The following is a 24,961-nucleotide window of genomic DNA, read 5'->3' as shown; positions in this document are numbered from 1 at the left end:
GTATATGGTGGGCAGCCGCCCAGCCGCCTGGGATCAAGAATATGAACATTAAGTCATGAATGAAAATAGTTCTCTGACTGAGCTTATGAACTTGGTCTCAGAAAATGCAAGATTCACTCTTGCCTTGTACACAAATCCTTGAGGTACACTACATAAATCCCTTCATCCTCTCATGTTTTTCCCCACTGGAAAGTTTGGGAAATTAAGGTGCTTTCCTCTCTCACACAGGATGGTAGGAAAACCTGTTATAAGTTACAGGTGGAGGTCTGATATGAGATGAGATTGTTGTGGTTTAACCCCAGACAACAACTAAGCACCACGCAGCCACTCGCTCACTCCCACTGGTGGGATGGGGGAGACAATGGCAAGAGTGAAAATGAGAAAACTCGTGGGTTAAGGTAAAGACAGTTTAATCGGTAAAGCAAAAGCTGCGCGCACGAGCAAAGCAAAACAAGGAATTCATTCACTGCTTCCCATCTCCCCAAACGCAGGGCTCCATCACATATCATGGTTACTTGGGAAGACAAATGCCATCATTACGAACGTCTGCCCCTTTCTTCTTCTTCCCCTAGCTTTTATTGCCGAGCATGCCATCATATGGTATGGAATATGCCTTTGGTCAGTTGGGGTCAGCTGTCCCAGCTGTGTCCCCTTCCAGCCTCTTGTGCACCCCCAGCCTGCTCGCTGGTGGGGTGGTGTGAGGAGCAGAAAAGGCCCTCACTCTGTGTAAGCGCTGCTCAGCAGTAGCTAAAACATCTCTGTGTTATCTACGCTGTTTCCAGCACAAATGGAAGACATAGCCCTGTACTAGCTACTATGAAGAAAATTAACTTTACCCCAGTCAAAACCAGCATAGGCATACCACAGAAAATCCCTGTGACATGAGCATGTGATTCCCTCCCTGGAGTGAGATCACTGAAAAACTGGAGGGGAAATTAAAACTGAATGAGACCATTTTGGAGACTTCTGGGGTCAGAAGAAAGGGCAGGCAGCTGAGCTCCTTATCAGTTTTGTTCTTCATCCTGACCTAGAACATACCCTTTTGTATTTAATTGATTTATTTTTATTGATTGTTTTATAACTCACTTTAATTGAGGTTCTCTATGACTGGTCTAGCAAATTCAGTCTGCTGAGGAGTAATAGGCAAATGTATTTTGTTCTTAAAATGACTTACCAACTTCAGGCATAGTAAGAAACCTTGAATTTTTTTCTTTTTGTCTAGATCACCCTATAATCCATAACATTTATGATCATCAGATTTTGATTTTGTAGTATTCGGAATACCAATGGATGAAATGGAAATGGAATGTATAGATGTGCCAGTGTATGATTGCTGGCACCTCGGAGTGGGCGAGATGCACCGAGCTCACCTGAAATAGTCACAGAATATAAGATCGCATGTTAGAGAGCTGATTGCAGGGACCAAGTAACGATGGTGATCGCACGCAGTGGTTATGTGAGATGATGCAGAAATTCAACAAGACCAGAAATCCTTACCTCCTTCTGACAAAAGCTGGAGTGGTAATGAAATAATATGCCATGGTAGAAAGCTGATCTACATGTAGTGTGTGTTCTTCCATGTTTGTAGTTAGACATCTTCAAAAATACCTGGGATAAGAGCCATGCCCTCAGTTTAACATCATCCCTTCTGTAATGCTGTTTTTAGAACTCTGTGATCTCTGCTATGGTCAATCAGTGAGGAGGGGATTCTTCTCGCCTCACATTAGCTATCTAAATACTCAGTGACGAGGTGAAGGGAGTTGTCTGCACTCCCCTTATAGGCAAGGGAATGAGGTGAGCTTCTCCAGAAACCTGAAGGTACTATTTTGCGATGGGATGTATCATGCTCTGGGCATGCTTTTGCTTTCCATTAGCTACCTCAGAGTAGCTATAATTGCCCTTCAGTAGGTGCCTGAGTTTGAGATCACTGAGGCTAAAGGGCAGGCGCACCCAACCCAAATCAGCGGAGAGGAGATGGGCCTCGCTAGCGCTTTGTACTTCAAGACAATGTTGTTTTGTGATTCACTGCAAAAATTCTGTTTGCCCCGATGTTTGCAGAATGAGTCAAACATGAATACTTTTCTTGTGAAGGGTATGCTAATCTCAAACTATATCACTAAACGTAAAACTCTAATCCAGATATACCTGCTCTCTGCTTTGTCTCTCTCTTTTCCCTCTGGTGAGAATCCAGGATTTCTTCTGTTGTATCCTCCTTCAGGAGTGACAGCTGAGACTTCACCCAGAAACTGGTGACTCCGGAGAAGGGATTTCTATGTTCCTAGGTAGTCAGTTCTACATTTGAAGTGCTGAGGGAACTACTTTTTGGTTTGTGTATCTGTGATATTTTATATTCCTCCTTATCAAGGCATCCAAATGTCTCACAGTCTTCCTTGCATTTAAATTGTTGTAAGCCATCTCACACATAATTCAGGATCTATGGGGAAAATGGGGTAATATGACCATTTTGGGTAAGAAACAAGCGTGTGTGAGACACTGCAGACCCTGCTCCCAGCCAGGGGTCAGGAAAAAGGGGAGAAGAACCTGGCAGGTTGTACAGCTCTTGTGAAAATTGCAGGAGCTCTCCTAGCCCGCTCTTGTGCTCTATTTGCTACCCTTGTAATTCTTCAAGGGACCAAATTGTCTGCCTAAAGGGACCTAAATAATATTGTAAATGATGAAAAACATAAAATAATTTGAGCCAGTTGTCACTGGCATCAATCTTTTGGAGAGATGCAGCTCTATGTCTTATTCAGATCTCACCCACGACAGTAAAAAATGTATTTGGATCAGAATGCTTCCTTCTTTACATTTATGTTCACATTATTTTAAGAGGTTTCATGCCTTTAAAAGTTATATTAAACCTAGAAATGGAGACACTGTTATAAAACCCAACCCAGAGTACTTCTGGAGGGTTTGAGTTTAATAAGTGCCTGCCTCTTGCATTTTCCATCAACTGATTGAACTTAGCTCCTGTTTCTTTGAACCTCTTGTTGTTCTCACTGAAAGCTGTGCTGACATGCTTTAAAAGCATACAAATAGCTTCTGCTGTGACTATCTACACAATGTATTCCATTCCTTTTTCCTTGTAATACGCATTTCAGTTCATGAATGCCTGAGCTAACAGAGGTAATGCAGAGATAAATCTCTGGTATTACTACTTGTTTTTCCATTTGTTTCTTTATGATGCACAAGATCAGATTTTTTGGCACTTCACCAACAGCGTCCAAGGCTGGAGGTAGGTATAACAAAAATTAAAGTGTATAGCATCCCTAGGGAGATAGATACTCAGAATTGGGCTGTGGCCAACCTCATATATTAAGTTGTTTGAACTTTGTTATTTTATTAAGGAAATGGATTTCAGATTCATCGCTGATTTAACATTGAAAGCATATGACCACCTTCCATGGTCTGTTGAAACTCCTCACTGTGGTAGGAGACGTGCAAGTACATGACCCCAAGCATTTACTGTCTAGGCAGGATAAAACCAGTAGGTTTTCTGTGCATTTAAAGGGAAGGACATGATTAACGTTGCAACAGAGGCAGTGGAGAGGCAGGACTGAGATGTAGTGGCAAGGCTGATGGGATGCAAGAACTGAAGAAGGCACATTACGCATGGAATGGGCGTTGGGCAGAAGTTATTTCTATAGGTAGCACTACCTCCTCGAAAAGGAGGCCTGAGGGTAAGCAGCCCAGCTGGAGACATTGGTGGAATACAGTCTGGAGCCTGCAGACATAATGGAGACGTCACAGCACTTCAAAGAGAGCTCAATGTGGGATTAGGACACCTTGGAGGGTAGGGTCTTAGCTGAGGAGGGCAAACAGGGAAACACGTGGCCGTGGGAGTGAAGAGGTGGGGAAGATCAGCGGGGGTGGGGGGGAGGGGGAATAAAGGAAAAAAGAGCAGTTGGTAGCTCCACGCGAGAAATGGGAAGACTATGGAGAGAAGCAAGGGCCAGAAGGAGGGAGTGGGAGCCGGCAGCGCGGAGGCCGGGCCGAGCAGGCGGCGGTGGCGGCGGCAGCAGGGGAGGAGGAGCGGGCGGAGCGGTGCCCGGACTGCAGTCCCCTGCCCCGGCGGCGGCATCCCCGGCCCTCCCCGCCGCCCCCGCGGTCCTTCCGCCCCCTCTCCCGGCGGCGGACCCCCCCCCGCCCCCCCGGGCGGGCCCGTACGACGTGACGGTGTCGGCGGTGCCGCGGGTCCCCGCCGCCACCTGCCCTAGCCCGGCGGGGCTTGGCCGCGCTCCTGCCCGCTTCGCAGGTGGAAGCGCTGCCCCGACCCGGGGCCGGCCCCAGGCGCCCAGCAAAGACGGGATCTGCGCAAAACCCGCGCCCCGCGGAGCCTCCCGCGCCGGCCGGTCTCAAGCGCCCCGTGCGAGCGGGCCCGGAGGCGGCGGGGGGGCGGAGGGCCAGGGAGCGCCGGGGATGGGGGAAGGAGAGCGCCCCGGATAGCAGCCCTGGTCCCGGGCGGGTCGGGTCCCACCCCGCGGGCCGGCCCGCGAGTGGAAAGTTTCCCCGGAGTGACCTCTCATAGTACGCGTCCGCTAGGAGATCTCATTCAAGTATTTTTGTCAATGGGGTGTGTGTGTTTGGGGGGGGGGGGGCACCCTGCTCCCCGGCCCCCGGCCCGGCTGACGTCACCGCAGAGGCGATAAATATCTGTTGATATAATTGGACGTGAGATTTGGGGTTGCGATAGCGAAACTCGGCCCATCGCCGCTCCGACGGGCCCCCATGATTTATTCAGCAGTGGATCGGGGCACGCAATCGGGCTGTCAGGAGAGCGTCAGCTTATTAGGCAAGTTCTGCGTGATTCCAGGAGAGGGTCTAAGCTATAAAAATCCCGCGCCCCGGCTCTGATTAGGACCAAATCTGATCCCAAGTTCGCCGGGAGCCGGCTCCGAGGGAGACCGAGAGGAAGGGACGCCGGGCACCGCCGACCCCCGCCGCCGCCTGCCCTCCCCTGCCGCCGCCGCCGCCCCAGGTAGGTGCGGGGCCGCGCCCGGGCGCGGAGCGGGCTGCGCTGCCCTGCGCTGCCCTGCGTGGGGCTGAGCGCGGCGTCCCGCGGGAGGCGGGGAGCTCCCCCGGCCGGGCAGGGAGCGGGGAGGCGCGGGGGAGCCGGGCGCCAGCACCCCGCAGCTCCTGGGGACAGCCGCCCCGCCGCAGGTACCCCACGCTGCCCCCCGACCCGGGTGGGTGAAGAGGCACGGGTCCGCGCACACGCGTGGGCTCTCTCCGCGGGGGCTCAGCCCATCCCTGTCCCCGGCAGCCGCTGCCGACGGAGGCTATTCGTGGGTGGGCGGACGCTTCGACGGCAGGGGCCGGCCGGGCCGGAGCTGAGCGCGGCCGGGCCGCGGTGTGCGGGGCGCGGAGGGACGCGGAGGGACGCGGAGGGGCGCGTTTCAGCACCGGGACAGCGGCGGCGGGGGGCGCCCCCTCCCCGGTCCCGCGCTGCCCTCCCCGCCGCCGCGGCTCGGCTGTATAACCCTCCTCCCCTCCGCCCCCCCCCCCCTCTGCCCCCGGCAGGTTTGAGCCCCGACCATGAAGATCCCGTTGCTGGTCTCCACGGGAATCCTGCTGGTCGCCCTCCTGCCCTGCCAGGAGTGCAGAGCTCTCAGCAAGAGCCCGGTAGCCACCCACGGGGCTCTGCACCAGCCAGATTTCTTCCAGCAGCAGCAGCAGCAGCAGCAGCAAACTCTGCCCGTCCTGCTCCGCATGGGAGAAGAGTATTTCCTCCGCCTGGGCAACCTCAACAAGAGACCCGTCGGCTCTTTCTCCGCCTCTTCCAGCGGCACCAGCCACCTACAGCCTGAAGCCTCCGCCAGCAACTTTTTCCGGGCGGCTGTGCCACAGCTGCAGCAGCTGCCCGAGCGCTCGCCGGGGAGCCCCGAGGAGGGCGAAGCCGAGGGTGAGGCCGTGGAGAGGGAGAAGCGATCCGAGGAGCCCCCTATTTCTCTGGATCTGACTTTCCACCTCCTGCGAGAAGTCTTGGAGATGGCCCGAGCCGAGCAGTTAGCGCAGCAAGCTCACAGCAACAGGAAACTGATGGAGATAATCGGGAAATGAAACGGCCCCTCCCCGCCTTGCCAAAGAGATTCCGCAGTTAGCACAAGAATAATTACACCGTCCGATGTACCATAGTGCTGCTCTGATGTCATCTCTTTATTTTTATATAGCTTTAAACCTAGAAGGGTGTACTCCGAACAGCCTCTGTCCCTTGACTAGCATGCACAACCGTGTACCAAGTGCAGAAACACGAGTGTCGTTCGTAACCTCCCCTACCTTTATTTATTTCTCCATTTCCCAGTTATTCTAGTGCCATCGCTACGTAGGGATGTGTGAGCATTGGAAGAAATGGTGCCAAGAAGACAGATAACTTTTCTGCTGGGGGCAGGGAGGTGGGAGGGGGAATCTCTGTAAGCTACTTTAAACCCACTTTTTTCCTGTAAACATTTTCACAATAAAACATCTTTTCAGCGCTCGGTCGATTTTGTTGTGTAAGAGAATGTTTAATATTTATATTTTTAATAAAAGCTGCAAAGTAACGATGGCTTGATAGACTTTCTTGCCTAGACGGCCGAGGGCGGCTCCGCCTCCCTCAGCGCTTAACGGGGCGGCGGGCGGGGGGGCACCCACGGCCGCGGACACCCAGAGCCGCGGAGAGCCCCAAATGACCCCCGGGGATGTTTTTTCCCCTCCCCGCCCCGGGGAGCCCCCGTCCATGCGGGGTGTCCCAGGCCCGACGTGCCGCCGGCCCCGGGCGCCGGGCAGGGACTGCCCCACTCTGCCGCCCTCGGCACCGGTTGCTCCCGGGGACGGGGCACGGGGGTCGGGGCCGGTCGGTCCCCCCCAGCCCTGCCGACTCCCACCTCAGCAGCCCCCCGAGGGGGCTCCCCGGCTTCTGCCGCTGCGGCAGGGGTCGGGCAGAGCCTCCTATAGGCAGAGCGCAGCGATGGGAAACGGCTGAGGCGCTGCCGCATCTCTTTTCTGTTTACTTTCTCCTTCTGCTCATCCTCCCCGCACCCCAAAAGGGCAAGTTCCTCCCTGCTTCACCTTCCCCCCACCCCGTCCCAGCGGCGGTGCCCAAACCGGGTCCCTGCCAGGGGCGCTGGGGAGGTGGTGATGCCTGTGGGGAAACTTCCCGGGAGGAACGGAGGAAAATCTGCCAGGACAAGAGGGAGAAAATAGGAAATCCCTCACCTCAAACCACATGCCGGGGAAAAAAGCTGCTCCAGCAGCCGGAGGCGATGCGGTGGCAGTGGCGGTGCAGAGTGGCTGGTCTGTGTGGGTCTCAAAGCCCTGCATGGAGCTGGCCTACACAGCCCTCCAAAATTCCGCTTGCAGGAAGGTTTTCCAGAGAAACGGATACAAATGAGGGTCGATGAGCCTCAGCCCTGTAGCGAGGGATGGCCGGGAGTGGGGCTGATCCCTCACAGCCTGCGAACCAGGCGCTGCCTGGCGCCTGCCCTACCACCTCACCGGTCCCGCTGGGGCGCAGTGCAGCCCTATGCCCTGGCACCGTCCCCTGCCAAAATGGTGTGTGTTTAGGGCCTGGCTCAGGGCTCCTGGAAAGATGCACACATAACTCTAGTGCAGAGCTTGACACATGGTCCGCCATGGCACCGAGCACTCCCAGAAACCTGCCAATGTCTCTTAAACACTACTGAGCATTGCCACCCTGTCCCCAGTGACAAAACTTGCAGAGTGTCACCTTCAGTACAACTTGTAGAGCTTCTTTTAAGACACTAATTTGATTTCATTAGATGGCTCAACATCTGCCATGCACGCAGAACAGGACATTCGGCATTTACCTTCTATACAGGCCATGGGGCCTTCAAATTACACCCTGAATAAATACCTGCGACCACCTCCCCGCATCCTGGTCTCATGCAGGAACACTCCCCTTTTCCTACACACATGACAACATGACAGAGAAGACATAGACACAGATAATAGCTGGGCAGATGTGGGCAGCACTCTAGTGTCTGCCCCACAGGCTCAGAGCTGTGTCCTGCATCCATGCGCAGGGGGTGGCCAGTGCTTTCGGCATGTGCATCATCCTCATCCCTGTTGCTGGGCACCTTCCCTACAAATAACTGTTTATGTGAGTGTTATCTGTTGTGGCTTAGCCGGGGAGAGCAAGTGCAAAGGAAGAAATGGCAGCTGCCTTCTCCTCTCCCATGTTCAGCCTCCGCAGCCGAGGAGGCACGGCTACTGCGGGGACTATGAGTGACTGCAGGGAGGTGGTTAGACACAACCCTGCCTTGGGGCTGCCAGGGGCATGACAGTGTCACTGAAGTCACAGTGCTGACGAGCAGGGACGCGGGAGGGTACTGAGGAGAAACACTATGTTGGCAAAGGGTGCTACTACTGAATTTCATACCAGCGTTTTAGCTAACAACATTGGTGAAGCATTTACACCTATATGGGGATGTGCCCAAAAGTGAAAAACAAAACACTAGCAGTGCTCAGCCCACAGCTGTAAGTGATGCTATCTTCCCCTTGGAAACAAGAAATTATTGGAAAACACTCTGACTACAATACGGTATAGCAATTTGTCCCCATGCTTCCATCCCTCTCAGGACTGTCATCTCAAGGGCCAGGTACGATGTGGAGGTCAGCTGAGTTCCTGGGAACGAAACCTGCTCGGATATCCCTTTCCAGGCCAGTTTCTTTGGTGATTAGAGCCAGGCTGCCTGCGCTCGCGGTCCCTTCGAGGAGAAGCACACCAGAAGCCAGCCGGAGTGACTCATCATTCATTCATTCAGTGAGTTCAACCAGGAGAAGGAGAAGACATGACGAGCCGGCTCGTCACCCCTCTCATTGCTCACGGGAGTTTCCTCCACTCGTCCTTGAGGGGATGGTTCAGAACCAGTCTGTAAAGGAAGGAAAGGTTGACAAATGGAAGAGGAAAAGATGAATTGCAACAAAATCCTTAAGATTTCACAACACACAGAAAACCAGAATGAAGTGGGAAAGAGAGGAAAATGCAGGGAGGATGAAAATTCGGCGAGGCCAGCCAGGCTTCTAATGCCAGAGAAGTCGGAGGGACTTTTGCCACGGACAGTGGCAGAGGAAGGATTACGCTGGGTGAGCGTGTCACACCTGTGCAAAAGGCTTAGTCCTGATTTGGACCTCTGGAATATTATGGCACCAAAGGTGATAACTGTGTGTTTAGAAGTGATCCTGAGCCAGCTTGGCTTGTGTAGCTGGGCCTCCAGATTGATGTGGACCAAAGCCAAAAGTTATTGTCAGTGCATTGCCACTCAAAATGATACTTGTTCTGCTGTCATGAAATCTGCCTTAGATGTGTTGTTGTTTTTTTGTTTTTTTTTTTTCTTTAAAGTCTTTTATTATTTATTTTACAGAGATAGAAGCTTCTGCTTATATCCCAGGCCAAACTCTGCTTTTGTTTGCACAGGTATCCTACGCTTACAGTAAAAAAAGGAAGCTGGACATGATATGCTGTAGCTGCTAATTACAGGAATTAACATTATTTTTAAAATTAGCTGAATATTTAACAGGCCAGTATGATATACAGAAATATTTTTACTAGTTCCAGTGGTTTCAGATCCCTTTGGCAGAGAATGAAGACCAGCTTTGTGATAGTATCAGAAATCCTATTAAAGATAAAATATACAAAAATGGATGATTAGGTAGCTTGTGTCTTCATCATTAAAATCACAATTTAACGTGCAGTATACAGGATTTTTTTCCCCCTCTACGTTCCTAGATATGCACATACATTATTGTACATTCTTAAAATTAAAATAGCCAATACTGCCAGCCTTCTCTGTGCAGGGTTTCACCTTATTTTGGGAACTTCAGCATGATCTCAGGAGAACTATTTGATGTCAAGATACTACTCGACAGAGGGAAAATGACAGAGCAGCGTCCTCTGAATTTTAACATGTCTCAATCATTTATAATACTGTCCTAAAATGGAAAGTGATGCTAACAGACATATCCAGGAACAATGAAGCAGGGATGCTTGTGAGGAACTGAAGCATGGGGTGGATGGTTTTCATAAGCATTTTTGTAAGTGCTTAATGTTAAAGTGTACCACGGGAATTAGTCAGAACTAATGGTATGTTAACTATAAATTGGCTACTGGGCTTCATTCCAGTTACTACCTATTTGAGTGTCATGACACCAACAGACAAGACAGCATGGAGGTATGAAAAAAGTAGCTCCCTATTTCTTTATTTATATCTAATTAAAGTTCATAGCTCCTTCTTTAGACCCAGATCCCCAGTTACTCTAGACTGGAATAGACCTACTTGTTCCAGTGAAATACTACCTGAGAACCTGCTTTAATATTTGAAATGCAGACTAATCTTCGACTTAGATTCATATTTTCAAAGCAAGGCACTCACTGCTACTCACTGCAAAATACAGGGCTCAGAAAGGATTTTTATGGACAAGGATCTTGTAGGAGAACATAGGCTTTGCTTGCTAACTTGATAATGTACTTTAATGAGAGCACAAGCATGGTGAAACATCTGGGAGAAACAGCTGCCTACTTGAATACAAAAGTCCATTTTCAGCAATGCTGGTGAGAAGGGTTGTCTCTGAGGCTTATGCAAAAGTATTGTAAAGAATTGGGCCCACGGGGCCAGATCTTCAGCTGAAAAGGCAGGTAGCTAATTGAATCCTGATTATAGAAGATCTGCCTCTCAGCCCAGGAAAGTGCGGAATGCAAACCTTTCAACCCGATTACAAAAGTCAGGTATCAGCAGTAAATACATGGCTCAACTTTCTGAGTCGTAAGGGATTCTGCGCTCTCTTGTTCTCGGTAGATGCAGGAGTGTAGGTGGTTTATTAGTCCTTCGTGATGTTGAAAATTTTGCCTTTTATTTTTGGAAGGACAGCCAGAATGCCTGGACTAGCAAAAAGTCATTTTGAAATTGGTTGTGCAATTCTGTGCACCGAGCCCTTAGCAGTGTGTGTAAGCAGGCGTGGGATAGCCCTCCTCGCTTCTCCTCACTCTGCAGAGGAATAGGACTGACAAGAGGTTTAAAAAAGAATTTCCTGTGGTTTTATTCTTTTTTACTTAAAAACACACTGTCACCTTGCAATTTCTCTTCCTGTGCAAGCACTTCCTCTTGCTATTTCAACCAGCCATAATCTGAGCATATACATTAAACTAAAATTCACTTTGAAGCAAAGAACTATCCATGGGCCTAAAGTTAAATAGCTTGTTTCATAGGATTTGGACCTAACATGTTAGAAGAAATAACACAGTGTAATGACTGAGACTGGCCAGGTGACTGCATTATCTTGTTAACCAACACTGCTGGTACTGCATTTCAAACAAAACAATCTTTGTCTGCATCACTGCCAAAACTGTATTTCATAATGTGTTAACTCCTTCATATTCTGCTGTGATGACATCTTCCTGTGTCAGCAAAACAATTTCGGGGCTCCAGCATATTCCCACTGGGTTTGGCTGGATGAAGCATTTACTCCCTGCACCTCGCTGGACTCAGCAGGGTGCCAGTCTGCAATACCTCGATGTGCCTTTCCAAGAGCAATCATTTGCCATCACACCCAGCCAGGAGTGAAGCAAGCACAGAACTGACAATAGAGCCATTCCTTGGCTTTTAGACTTGTGTTTTCACTCCTTTGACACTTTAGTATTTGTGCTCTGAGTCATACAGTGGCTGAGGTATGCTATCCTCATGGGAGGCAAGAGACCATCAAAAGGTGCAAGGAGCAACTCTCTCCACATTATTAAGTCTGTTCCCCCCTTCCAATGGCAGTCCACACAACTCAGTGTTATACAGTGTGCTGGTGCTGTCTGAGACAAAGAATTCAGCTGTAGACTTTCACAGAAAACAACTTTTTTGAACCAGGAGGTGATTCAGAAAGCAAAAGTAGGTTCCCTCAGTGTCAGCAGCATTTGGGCACCCGACCCCTCTATAGGTGCTTGCAATCTCACCCAGGATCACCTCGCTCTCCCTGCTACCGCAGCCCTACTCTGCTGCCAGAGAAAAGTTTTCTGCTGAGCACGGCAGAGCCCTTGGCACATGCCTTTCAGATGGTTCAGATTCAACACTTCATTGTGTCTCTTCATTGCTATTAGGTAACTGTTGTTAAGCTTCTACCCGAGCATTATCTTAGTCTTGGAGATCTCATGGGTAGGGCTTGTTTTCTCACACTACCTGGAATAACAAGTCCCAACCCTTGATTTGGGTCCCTAACAGTAATAAGGAATAACTGAAGTGTTTACCTCAGATTACATTAATCGCATTAGGCCAATGCTGAGAGAGTGCTGAATACTTACACTTTGATTTATATTTTCCCCTGTGGTGTCGAGTGACATCAGATGATGCTTTCAATAAGCACCAGGAATTTTCACCAGGCCAGCTCATGAAGCGGGGAGGGAAGCACACCCTGCATGACTGATGGTTGGATTTGTTTTTCCCATAAGCAAAGTCCAGGCTGGAGTTTACATGCCAATCCTTTGGAGGTGCTGAGCAACCACAACTCCCACTGAGCAGCCATTCAGCACTCCTCAGCATCTGGCACGCTAGAATTAGCATGGTTAAACAGTATAAGGATCTCGGAGTTTAACCTGATGAGTCGTATCAAAGTTGCAGGTATTCGGCATCTTTCAGCATTTGCTTCCTTAAGCAGAGCACTACTTAAATCTGTATAAGGGTTTTGTAAAACGTGTGGAGGGGAGGAAAGGGGTGAGTGGCATGGCTTTGTCATAACGTTTTCATTTATTAGGGCTCAGCAGTTACGCTATTTACACTGGGGAAAAACAGGCAGTCTAGGCCTTCTAGATATTTGAAACACAATGAAGTCTACACACTGTTTTCTGCTTTACCACCGCTAACCTTCATAGTCTTTAGGTACCAAAGACTGGGATCCATGTTACCAAACTTCAGTCATCCAGAAATGAGATATCCACTCAAGCAAACGGTATTCATCCTCTCTAATGAGCGTGATGTGAGAAAGGCACCACCAGAGGGTGATTTGTCCCATCCTAAAAGAAGTGTCTAGAGGGTGGAGTGTGCTCTGGAGGTACCTGTTTCTCTCTACTGACTCCAGAGACACTCTTGGTGACCAGGTTAGACTAGATCTGGCTTTTAAGTAGTACACAAGAAAGATTCCAGACAAATACTTCAGGATATCAGAAAACTGCTTGAGAGGAATTGAGAACTTTGACTGCACTATCACTTTTTACAAGATCAGTAACTCTTAAATTTAGGGAGTGGGGAGGAAAGGTGAAGGGTCTTCACAGTCGTCTTTGGTTTGCTTTCTGTTTGGCAATTTTTGATGACTTCTGATAAGGTAGAATCTGGAGAAACTATTGTTATAATGGGTCTCTCAGAGGTTATATCACACCAACTTGCAGGGAGATGTGAGAAATGAAAGAAATGAGGCCCGAAATGATTGTTTCCTTAAGGGCTGTAGATCACCTAGCAGTAAGTTTTATCTGGATTGAGCGTAACTAAATGACAACAATTTTTGGTAATTAATCAGAAAAAAAATGGTTGCTAGTTTTATGCCAGCCGCAGGAGAATTGATTATGCCTTTGTTGACATAGCAAAAATGACCTGCTCACATTTTTGAAGAAATATGGTTCTTCCTAGTGAATTTGTAGTAGTTGAACACTTTTTGTCACCCAAGTATGTTATTTCTGACCTACTGCTGAATTCTCCAAAAGTACATTTACCATCTCGTGGAGTCATGGTCTCAGTTTTGACCAAATTAATGAGAAAGGTCTAGATTTACAGTGAAATAAGTAAGAAAAGAATGCATATTAGAATTCAGTATGCCCTAGGATAGGCGGTTATTCCTTACAATTACGCAGATAGATGGGATGGTTGGTTAGAAATAGCCTTCTTGTGCAGCTATATGAATGTTTTCTGGAGCAACAATGCTAACCAAAGCAGGTCCTGCCCCTTGGCTCCCCATCCACCTTCTTCCTGCTTTGCCTCTATGGTTCACTGTCCATTTGCATTGCTGCAGCTGTTTGCAGGGCTGTGCTAAGAACGGGAATGTCACTGGAATGACATCAATTTTGGGTTGTTTTTTGAGGTGAAGGAAGATATTTTTAAGCTGGACTATTTGATTCCAACACAGCCCAACACACAGCTGCCTCAGCACAAATGCCACATGAATGGTGGCATCCGGGCAGGAATAAGAAGCAGGGCCATTTGGCAAGAAACTCCTAAATCACCTTTGCTGACAAAGAAAAACATGGATCTACACCCTCAGAGGCATGTGAACCACCCAATGCCTTCACTGCCTCCTCTTGATCCAGCAGGAATGCAAGAGTGAGAATTTGTTAAAAAATGTGGGTCTTGGAGAGAGAAGCAGTGAAAATACAAGCTTCTTGCTTCTACAGTTTCTGTAGCCTCAGAAAATGATTTAGAAACTAAAGCTAATTCACATATTTTAGCTGGCTTGTTTAGAAACAACCCCCAGTGTTGACAAGAACAGGCATGATTAAAAAATGCTAGCTGGTCGCAAAGCCATCACAGAATCTGTAGGCTCGATTTGTCCGCCTCAAATGTCAAGTGTTACACTTCTGGCACTCAATACTTCCAGGCAGCGGAAACAAAGGGAGCACAACAGGTTATTTTTAAATAGTTTAAACCTTAGTTCAAGCATTTTGTTTTCATATTTTTATGCAGTCTAGCTCCTTCAGCATAACACCTGGCAGCTGTCACATATATCACAACAATATTGTTTCAAGCTAAGAGGCTGCTTATTTTGTATGGATCTTTTCTTTTTATTAGTGGGAACCAACAGAATATTCTCGGAAATAATTGCTACAATTACCTGCCACGGAAACACATATGGTGGCAGACAAAATAATATGCATAGACAAGCTCCATCACTCACAGTACTAGAACTGTTGATCTCCTAGTAGTGGTCAGTAATGAGTTTTAAAAGTCCATTGGGAGGAAATGCCTTTCTTCAATAGATTTTCATTAAATGGCAATTAACATTATGTGGGTAATGTCTAATGCAATGTCTCTTACATAATGACCTTAAAGAGACCAAATATAGTTCAGAAGATAACAGCCCGGCTAGCTTATTTCGGTATGGGATCTGCACACCTCCCGTGGGTTCCAAAGGTCCAGACACTTGAACCAGTGGTGGAAACAATTTTAGAGAATGATGTGAGAGAGCAGCTTTCTTCTAAATGTTACTTGGGACAAAGGAAATACAATTCCCTTATTTATGCCACCTATCTTTTCCATGACTCAAACAAAAAAGCCAGAAATAAGACACTTGTTTAATATTTCACCCATTGCTGTCCCTCACTGACATTGCTTTTTGTTGAGAGGGATTAACTACAGATTTGTATGAAACCTAGTCCCGCCACTGTCCAGGAAAATGAAGGAAACCCAAGAGGAGAGTCTTACAAACATGTGAATGTTAAGGCTGCATGATCAGAACAGTGTTTTCTGGACCTACCGACACCATTCTTCGTTCCTCTCAGAGTGAAGTTTTTGAGGACCTCCTGATCAGTCAGCTATCATTTCTGCTCCCTTCCAGCCCTGCTGGAGAACTGTCTAGAAAAGGAATGATCATCCTGAGAGGCTGTTGGAGTCAGTGCTATGAACTGGCCACCAGTGCCAGAAAGCTGCTCGCGCCTACCAGTCCTCCTCCCTTCCTCCTACTTCTATTTCATCAGACAAGTAGATATGACTTCACATCACCAAGTTAAACGTGAGGTAAAGACCTTCCAAGAACTTCTCTGTGGCAGTAACCCATCCAGTCCATGTCAGAGAAACTTTCTTACTAGCTTTCAGAGAGAAGTAGCAAACATAGCAATGGCTTAATGTTATGTTCGTCTCTGTCATATAGTCTTTCCTTTGAGTAATACGGGTGTTGCAAATTAAAGCTTTTTCTTCCTCTGCAAACGGTCTTTTTGTAAATCCAATGAATGAGACAGAATGCCAGTTCAGACTGTGACTCACCCTGGAGCTCCATTCACAGGATCAGATAACGGAGCCAGTGTGGAGACACATACCATGCTTCGGAGGTTGGAGCACTGTTCACATCATGAAGGACTGACTTACTTGGGCTGTTGTAAATATGTGGAGGGTAATATATATGAGCTGTGGACACAGCACACCTTCTCTGAGAGGCAAAAACACACTGATGGAGATGCAGGAAGAAAGGCTGTAACATCAGCTAAAGCAGCAGGTTGCCATCCTCTAAAGCCACCATGAAACAGAAACTGTCTTGGCCACAGTTCAACTATTTACCATTTTCCCCTTATAACCTGTTGCTGCTGTTACTTTTCTTTAGTGTGCTCATTTTTGTATGTCTTCCTTTGCCTGAATCTTCTTCTTACTATGACTACAGAAACCGAAGCTGGTAGCCAAGAAATGATTCTACTCCAACAATAATACATTGCTCAGTGAGCAGCACCATGACTTCCTGGACAGACATCTGTCATATCACATCTCACTTTGTAATCTCTGCTCACCCACTAGCAATGCTGTCTTGCTTGCACAGCACTCAGCCAACTGATGAGCAGGATATTAAATCAAGCTTCCTTCTGCCCATCTCGCACTGTTCCCAGGGTAAGTCCAAGGAAGCTGTGATAAATACTCCTCTTAAGGCCTTGGATTCAATCACAGTTATTGACTAGGTTGTTATGGAGTATAGAGCACAGATTGCAGACAACTGTTACCAGAGACAATCTTGGAACTGACCTGCATCTGGGCAGGCACCAGGTCCGTATTTAAAAAAAAAAAAAAATCAATTTATTTTATAAAATTAAATGATGAAATTGTGCATAAATATAAAAATAAATGTATTTAAAAAAATAAATCTGGTGTCAGACATTGAAAAGGCTTACCATCACTGAGTTGGGAAACAACTACCTTTCCTCGATAAGGCATTTTGTAATAGAGCGAGTCAAACAGCAAGTGTTTCATCGTGAAAAATAGCCACTTCTTCTGTGTGCAGAAGTGCTGAGCCAAGAGTGCTCTAAGAGACTGGGTCTGTATTTCGATCACCGCCTTCGCTAGCTGAGATAGACTCAGGCAGATTCTATAGAGTGCTCTCTAAATTAAAAGGAACAATGAGAAATTTAGATCACTTTGTCTCCAGAACTGTGAGATCCTCATTCTCTGCTCAGTCAAAGGTGTGACATCTAAGTCGGACACCTGAAGCATGATTTGACCATTGCTGCACCTATCTATGTCCATTGGCCAGTAGCCTGGGATAACAGGTTTTCTGAATTAGTCACTGGTCTCTTACTTAATGACCTGAAGATCAGTGTAAAGATGTCAGGAATATGTATCATCTGCATATGTATCATGCTTGATATGTTCCTCTCCTTTTTTTTTTCTGTTTCATTTTGGCTGTACAGGTAGCCACCCAACCCATAATTCCATTTCAAGCAACAGGTAGGTGGGCACAGAATCCTGCAGGGTGCTGCGGTCCAGCCTCTTGCCTGCTCACAAGTCAGGAAAGCCTAGAAGTGGCAGGATACGATATCCAAACACAAAGACTAAGGCTCAGTTTACTAATTACTGCCAATGGGATTTTCAGTCAGATGATCCATCTCCAGTGGTTACAGGATTACAAACACTGCTTTCCACAGACGAGTGTATGGCTAAACTGAGAGCCTGAACTGTCTCAAAACAGTAGGATGACAACTCACCAAGTGTTTTACAAACAGATGGCTTGTGTTGTTTTGACACAAATCTACTGTAATGTGATATAAACCAGCAACAGTTCATCTATGATTAAGAAATATTTTTTGTTTAAATTCTATTTTCCTTTCCGAACGCCTTAACAATGAGCAGAATGAGCGATGCTTGGAGGAGGAGGTCGAGTGGAGGTAGGGTTCAGTACATAAATGAGCTAGTCACAGAAAGACAACATCTAGGTGAGCCTGGCTTTGTATTAATTTGAACAGGAGAAATAATTTTGTCCACACGGTCATTGTGGAGGTCTTTTTGCTAGTAATGGACTGAAAAAAATGAAATACACATAAATCAGATGGTATCTATGACTCACCAGACAAATCACAGAGCAGACTATTCGAGGTAAGACTTCAGGTGAAGTATTTGCAGCCATATTAATTATGAGAAAGTGTTGTCTGAAAGCCGGTCTTAATGCATTGCCCTCACGACTCATCACTGCTGCCTCTGAATCACTCAGATAATTCTCAGAAGCAAGGGAGAGGTGTTTAAAGAGGAACAATCAAGACTTTCCTGATTTTCTCTGCATGTATTTGCTAAACCGAGGGGAAAAAAAATCTCACCTGAAGCACAAAGTCAAGACACAAAATGGAAATTTACAGGTGGAATTTGCCACCGACTAAACATCAGCCTGAGTGGCCACAGACCCAACCACAAGTCCCAACTCAGTCAAATTATGGAGAAGCAAAGGTGGAATTTTTGGACTGTTAACTGAGATTCTTGCATCTAGTATTTGCCCTGTATTTCAGCTACAGGCTGAGCACTTGCCTCCCCCCCCCCCCCCCCCTTTCTTCCCCCAAAGTGAAATTTAAGAGATGTTTAGGAAGAAGCTTCCAACAGAATTTAATTTGGTCTTGTATACTAGCTGATTCATGGCTCTCCTTTAAAAGGCTCAACTTCACGGAGGATAGATGACCCGCTTTTCATTCACTCAAACCTTGCAGATTTTTTAACTGTACAGAAATAAACCCATCCAGTTTTCTACCTAAGAAATGATACAGTACAAGTACACCCAGACCTAGATAGGAAACATCAAGTTGACTTTTGCTCTCTGCATTCCCAGATCTTTCATTAGCACTGAACGTGGTTGTTGCAGGGAGCAGAGAGCCTTCAGAGCAGCAGCTTCCTGGGAGAGAGCTGCTTGGGCTGTGCCCACCGCTGACGCTAACAAACTTGTCCTGCTCTGGGGGCAAACTGTGGGAAGGCTGTGTCGAGTGGGCCAGGGGGGAGGGAGACCCTCGCCTAGCATTGTTCCCGCAAGATCCAGCCTTGCAAGACTGCCTTCTCTCGAGCAAGCAATACCCTCTCTTGGAGCAGGTGGCTTGAAGAGGGGGACTTAGCTTCCTTACCTGGCAGACTGGCAAGACTGAGTTTCCATTCGGAGAAGAGAAAGGAAATTATTATTTGTGTACCACCGCCACGCTTGTGCAATCATTCCAGAGCAGCGCTGCACTAAAATGGGACTGTACCTTTTATAGAGTGGTGGAAAAGCAGAGGTACATGGGCAGCGAGCACAACGTGATCTCTCTTGGGCTTATTTTGATTTTAAATGATCGTATTTTGTCTGTGTTGTCTGCATACTGACATCACAACCAATTGGCTAAAACTTAGCTATGTACTGACCTCTCTGACATGTGATTTAAAGCTGTCTCATAGAAAAATATTTGAAGGATCACCAGCTGAAATTGAAGTATTCAGCAGCAGGGTAAAGAGAACTACAGTACGTGCATACAGAGAGGACTGTCCCTATGGTAATTCTGGCAGATGGCATAAGGTTGCAAGCAAGTAATAGAAAATTTTAAAACTAATGAAACAAGATTAACATAGGCCACTCCATTAGTATTTCTCCTCCCAAACAGCTCAGTCCTGATTATATTTTATATCCTCATGGAATTAAAGCACTGTACTTACTGGCAGCAAAGGGAAATTAGATCAGAATACTGTTTGTGGATGATTAACTCGCATTTCGTTTCAAACTAAATGTATGCGCTTGAGTCCTTCGGAGCAACAGACAGCCACTTTTCCGACAGGTAATTTGAGCAACAGAATATGGGGTCCAGTACTTCAGCTTAGCTGAAATAAACTGGATAACCAGAGACCCAGGTGAGTACAAGACTTTCATAAACTCTCACAAATTTATATGGTGTCACTGCCTGAGGGATGTTGCCTACAAAAATCTGATTATGGAAAAAACACAACAAACTTTTCCTTATGCATCCATTGCCCTCTGTATTTTAACCAGACTGAAATAATTTGAGCAGTTACAAGGTATTTTGGATCTGCTTTCTTCCAGTGACAACACAAGTTTTGTTATAAAATACCTGTCACTGCTGATTTTTGGGATTCATCTCTTACAAAACAAGGGGTAGAGTGGTTCCACATGTGAAGACATTTTTAAGGACTACACATGCCCAGAAAGTGGTTTCACTGTTCTTGATGGGCATGGCTTTCTCTAGCTATCAGAGGTCTGCACCTCTGAGGGAATTGAAGGGCAGAACTCAGGGCCAGCTTTTCACGTTTGGTTGCTTAAAGCTGGGCAGCAAGAGGGGCTTACGTACCTGGCTTGTTAGCTGGGAGTATCGAGCGTTTGCACTGTTAGAAGTGATAGATGTTCAGCACTCCTGCAAACTAATCTTACTACTGAAGACGACTCAGTGCATATTTAGAAGTCAGATTTCCAAGAGCCTGAAGGGCCATATACCCCTTCAGGTGTGCCAGTCCAACAGTTAGATGTCACAGGCATTTACAAAACACACATCATTCTTCATATGCCTAAAGCTTCACACCTATATGCCTTGGTTGCATCCTCCAGATATAAAGAGTACAAAACCATGTGCATGAGTCCTGGAATGCGAAACAAGTGAATGAGTTTCTGAAGTCTAATGCACAAAACATGTGTTCTTCTTCCTAGCTCTCTTAGCCTGTCATAGCCTGAGACCGAACACAAGAAGAGAATTTATGACTAGGTGAAGGCTTGCTTCACCTTCTTCTGTAACTCATCTCACAGTCTGTCTCTAAGCTGTCGAAGTTTTTGGTTTGGAATCCAAGATCTCTTTCTCCCATGCACTGGAATGAGCTTCTTGTTAATGTTTACGTCACCCTCCACTAATACGTTACTCCCCATGGTGGCAAGGCAGCTCATTGATTCTATCTGTGTTTTTTAATCATTCACTCCCGGTCGTCATCTGCAGAGGCTCAGACTCACTTCAAAAGACTCCCCCAACTTTAGACATTGAGCAGAGGCACCTGGGTTAGGAGCGATGTCACCTTACACTCAGCGGGCAGGTGTGAAGATGTGCCAAGTGAGAACCAGCAGCAGCTGGTGAACTGTCTCTCACTGGAGATGCCTCTCGTCCTCTGTCAGACGCAGAAGCAGCCTGTGGTGACTGTACTTCTGCCTTAGGCACTCCCTTAAGCAGGATGTGGCTCTCTAGTGCTGAGTTATCGATTTTGTTCATGCTGAATCATTTCCTTCCATCCCTTCTTAGACCAAGCAATCTGTACAACTGTGGGCTGCACCTCTTATTGCCGTACCCCTGCTGATATACCCTCCTGTGCTCTGGAGGAAATTTCTTAGTGCATCAATACAATTTCTTAGAGTGCACCGGCCTTTAAATAAAGTAAATTTTGGGAATTAATAGGTGGAACTGACCTATTTTTGCTGCTGAAAAAACAAGGAAACCCCTACCAGTACGTTCTATTAAATAGCCTGAAAATAAATTATATGCTGCTTTTATGATGACAGTCATGCAGATTTATATTATTATTATTATTATTATTATTATTAATTATTATTACAGTTATTTCAAGTAATTTTGTTATTTGGCGTTCACGGGCTCATCACACAAAAAGAAAAAGGGGCAGTGACCTGACATCTCTCACGAAAGATAAAGACACATAAACTGTCTAAACAGCCACCTCATGACACATGGAGAAGAAAATAATTTTTATGCAAATAGAGTCTGAGACCAAAATGCCTTTCTCCCTCACCTCCTTTCTATTTCATGATTAAATAAATCATCAAGCTGTCACTAGAGACTGCATAGAAAGAGGTCTCAAATGGTAGAAATGAGAGCTCTCTGCATTTGTCTGTTTTTAATTTCAAAAGGTATTTTGAATTAAAAAAGAAAGAGAGGGAAAAAAGAGCATCGTGCTATTCGCATGCCTGATTTCCCAGGAGTACAAACAAGCTCTATGTCCTCTTGTCATAATACAATGAATTTTCAAAACCAAAAACAAATAAATGAAAATTAAACTATGATCCATAAATTTAATTGAGATTCACAGTGTCCAATGCTTTTCAAATTCAATTTACCACCAGACAGTGCATCTTTTTGCATAACTCAGGCAACTAAACAGTAGCTGATAACTTCTCCCCTCTCCTTTTTTTTAGGAAGAGATATACTTCATAGTGCTGGAATTTTTGGACATAAAAGCCGAATAATAATTTATCATTTTTCATAGATGCACAATATCATGTTATACAGTCCTTAAAGTGCAGTACAAAAAGTAGCAGGGAAGAACAAGCATTTTTGTCTTGAAGAATAGACTAAAATTGAATTCTTCTGTTATTAGAGCAAATACTCAAAGGTAACTACAGTTGCTTTGTGTCAGAGGCTTTTGGTCTCCAGTAAATAAGATTACACATCCCAGTGGTAACACAGAATTCTCTGCAGATCAGGCATATCACTTTGGAAATTGAATATACAGATATGTCTTGCCTAACAACGGTGGGAATTTGGAGCTGGAAGAACTAAATCATGGACAGTGTCTACCAAAAATAAGCTACTCCCCAAGAAATATTACAGAATAGTTAAGGTTTAATTTACAGTATCTGCACTCAGGAAAGCTTCACTGGGTAGTGAAGTTCTTAGTCCTTGATCTTGTAGGTATTTCAGCTCTTAATTAGTGTGACCTAAGGAAAAAACAGCCTTTGCCACAGAAAAACATTTTTTAAGCATGGATATTTAAAAGCACACATAGAGCGTTGGATGTCTAAAGGGCTGGGATCCCCCCCAGCTATATGGGGATGCATTTCAGGGCCATGTTTGGTACTCCACGCTCACTGGGAATGTGGGACAGGTGGCTTTGGATGCCTTTTGGTGGAAAAAGGACCTGAACCCTCAATGTGTGGGGTGTGCTGTGTGGGCTAGGGTGTGAAGGGGACTCTCTCCATGGTGGTGTTCCCTCAGGGATGTGACTCAAATCCTGCTCTCTGGAGGTCCTTGAGGGAGCACCGTTGGTTTGATCACAGTGGGAATCCTGGCAGAAGGATTATTCAGTGGATTTTTCTTCCTGATGTTTACCCCTCTGATGATGAGCATTGCTTCCCAGATCTTCCTCCCCTATTTTTTGGACTAAAAAAGGTTGGGGCTCTTCACGTGTCCCGGTCAACCCACAGGTTCTCCATCCTGCTGGTCATCTGAACAGCAACTGAAATATAAGCCCATATACTGAGGGAATAAAGGTATCTTGTAATTTTGAACCAGGGAGGTGCGATGTTTAACCATGCAGGAGTAAGCTGAAGGGTGGCGTTTCAAAGGTGTGAGGAAGAAATGTTTTAGGCAGCTTGTATTGTAAACTAGCATGATGTTTTTGGATGGGAAGAAAGGGAAAAAATCCTTTAAAACTATGTAGGAACATCACCAGAGACACTATTTTAACTGTTAGTTAATGGTAAAACAAAATATTTCCTACCCATGAAAGTACAAATCATGTATTGAATCAGATTCCAAAGATGATGTAGTATGATAAGAAATGCCAAAAGTGATATGCAGAATGCTAACTCCTGTGAGAAAATAAGAAGAGTGCTTCACCAGTGTTGTCATGACACGAAGTAGTCATTATCACTATATTCAGTGAAAAAGCTCTGTTTCCACAGCACTTTTCCATGATATTCTTTTAATTGGAGGAAGGGAGTAAAAACAGTGGTGTGAGGAACATCAGTAGCGGTTTCAAAAAAAATAAACAAATACGGCATTTCAGAGTGGGTTGTGTAAAAATCACATGCAGGAAAAAAACAAAGTTGAAGTTCACATACTTAAAAATGATCACTGCCACATGACAGAGGCCATTTTGCTTGTAACATAGACACATTTCAGCTCAGATCCACAAATCTGACCACGGTGTCATCTCACGGCATCACCCTTCCTAGATTCGTCACTCTGCTTTTTCTGTTCTTCAGCACACTTCGCACCTTTCTGCTTCCCGAGATCTCCTATCCCTTCCTCTATCTCCAGCCCAGGGACAACTCAGTCCTCAGCTGTGTTCCCTTCTCCTTTCTCCCCCCATTCCCAGGATCACTTGCTACTCTTTTCAACATCCTCCTCCTCCCAAAATGTCAGTGTCACTCATGGGAAAATATCGAAACCCAGCACCCCCAAATTCACATGCCAACAGGAACTGGCATCTTTACCATGTGCCTGTTTTCGTTCTGGGTACCTAATGATGAAGAGAGCTGGCTACCATATTGCTGCTTTGGTGTGACTGAAAACCACTGCCACTCTTTTTTCAAACAGCTGGTCACATCAAACCTTAATTTTACTCCTTTACTTGCTGCTGGTAAGTTAGGACCCAGGGAAGAGGACCACAGTCAGGCAAGCTCCCAGGGAATTTACCCAGTAAGGACTTTACCTGCCTCCAGAGAGGTTTGGCTGCCCAGTAATTAGTTGAACTGATACAAAGAAACAGCAGCAATTAATTTCACTGTGAATTTACCTGCTTTTACCAGCTTGTTTGAAATATACTTGAGAAGACAAGACCATAGCAGATTTGGTAATTTTAAAATAATCTTTTTTGTTGTTGTTGTTCCACTCAAATATTCTCAAACCAAACCCTGACTTGAAAAATAGCTACTGAAATTTGGGGGTCAAATATTGTTTTTTTAAGACTGAAGTTGGTGAGGATCCTTCCATCAAATTCAAGTGTCACTGATTAAAGCCTCCAGCTAAAAGATAAGTGCCCCTTTTATCATATCTATATGAACTCCTTCTAACTTTTTCCCCTCCATGTGTTGATTTATCATGGTAGGGCTGCTTATGGATGCTGAATGTTCTACTCCAACTTTAAAGGAAACAGCATGAAATACTTACTACCCGCTTGTGCTTTTTCACACACACACACACACACACACACGCACATAATCTCCTCTTGTCGCACACATACAGGTAATCGCTCTGTGAAAACATATGGCTTAAGCCTGTAAATCAGGACGTCCTAATTTAGAGAGTGCTGCTCATGGGCTGGTAGCCAGGCACTAGAGTAGGAGCAGGTGTAGT

The 24,961-nt window shown here is 46.1% G+C and overlaps 2 protein-coding genes across 4 annotated transcripts in view; one reads left to right on the top strand and one right to left on the bottom strand.

The window, feature by feature from the left end:
* Nucleotides 1-5,535: 5,535 nt before the first annotated feature.
* CRH (corticotropin releasing hormone) lies at nt 5,536-6,070 on the top strand (the record flags this gene model as incomplete). Its single annotated transcript, XM_082480122.1, has 1 exon — nt 5,536-6,070. One exon carries the CDS (start codon nt 5,536-5,538, stop codon nt 6,058-6,060), a length of 525 nt encoding a protein of 174 aa, XP_082336248.1. The 3' UTR covers nt 6,061-6,070.
* A 65-nt stretch (nt 6,071-6,135) lies between these two features.
* Nucleotides 6,136-24,961, bottom strand: part of TRIM55 (tripartite motif containing 55) — a 40,276-nt gene continuing 21,450 nt past the window's right edge. For 2 of the 3 annotated variants that reach the window (XM_082480119.1, XM_082480120.1), the window contains one exon: nt 6,136-8,870. In XM_082480119.1, coding sequence (XP_082336245.1) covers nt 8,751-8,870 — 120 coding nt within the window. In that variant the 3' untranslated portion in view covers nt 6,136-8,750. Of the gene's footprint in view, nt 8,871-23,211; nt 23,473-24,961 lie in introns of those variants that run through there. The other variant, XM_082480118.1, reaches the window with a different exon arrangement.

This window comes from Vanellus vanellus, assembly GCF_965231255.1.
Source record: "Vanellus vanellus genome assembly, chromosome: 2".
Lineage (NCBI taxonomy): Eukaryota > Metazoa > Chordata > Aves > Charadriiformes > Charadriidae > Vanellus > Vanellus vanellus.
Note: the sequence above shows the minus strand (reverse complement) of the source record. Positions and strands in the feature narration are given on the sequence as shown.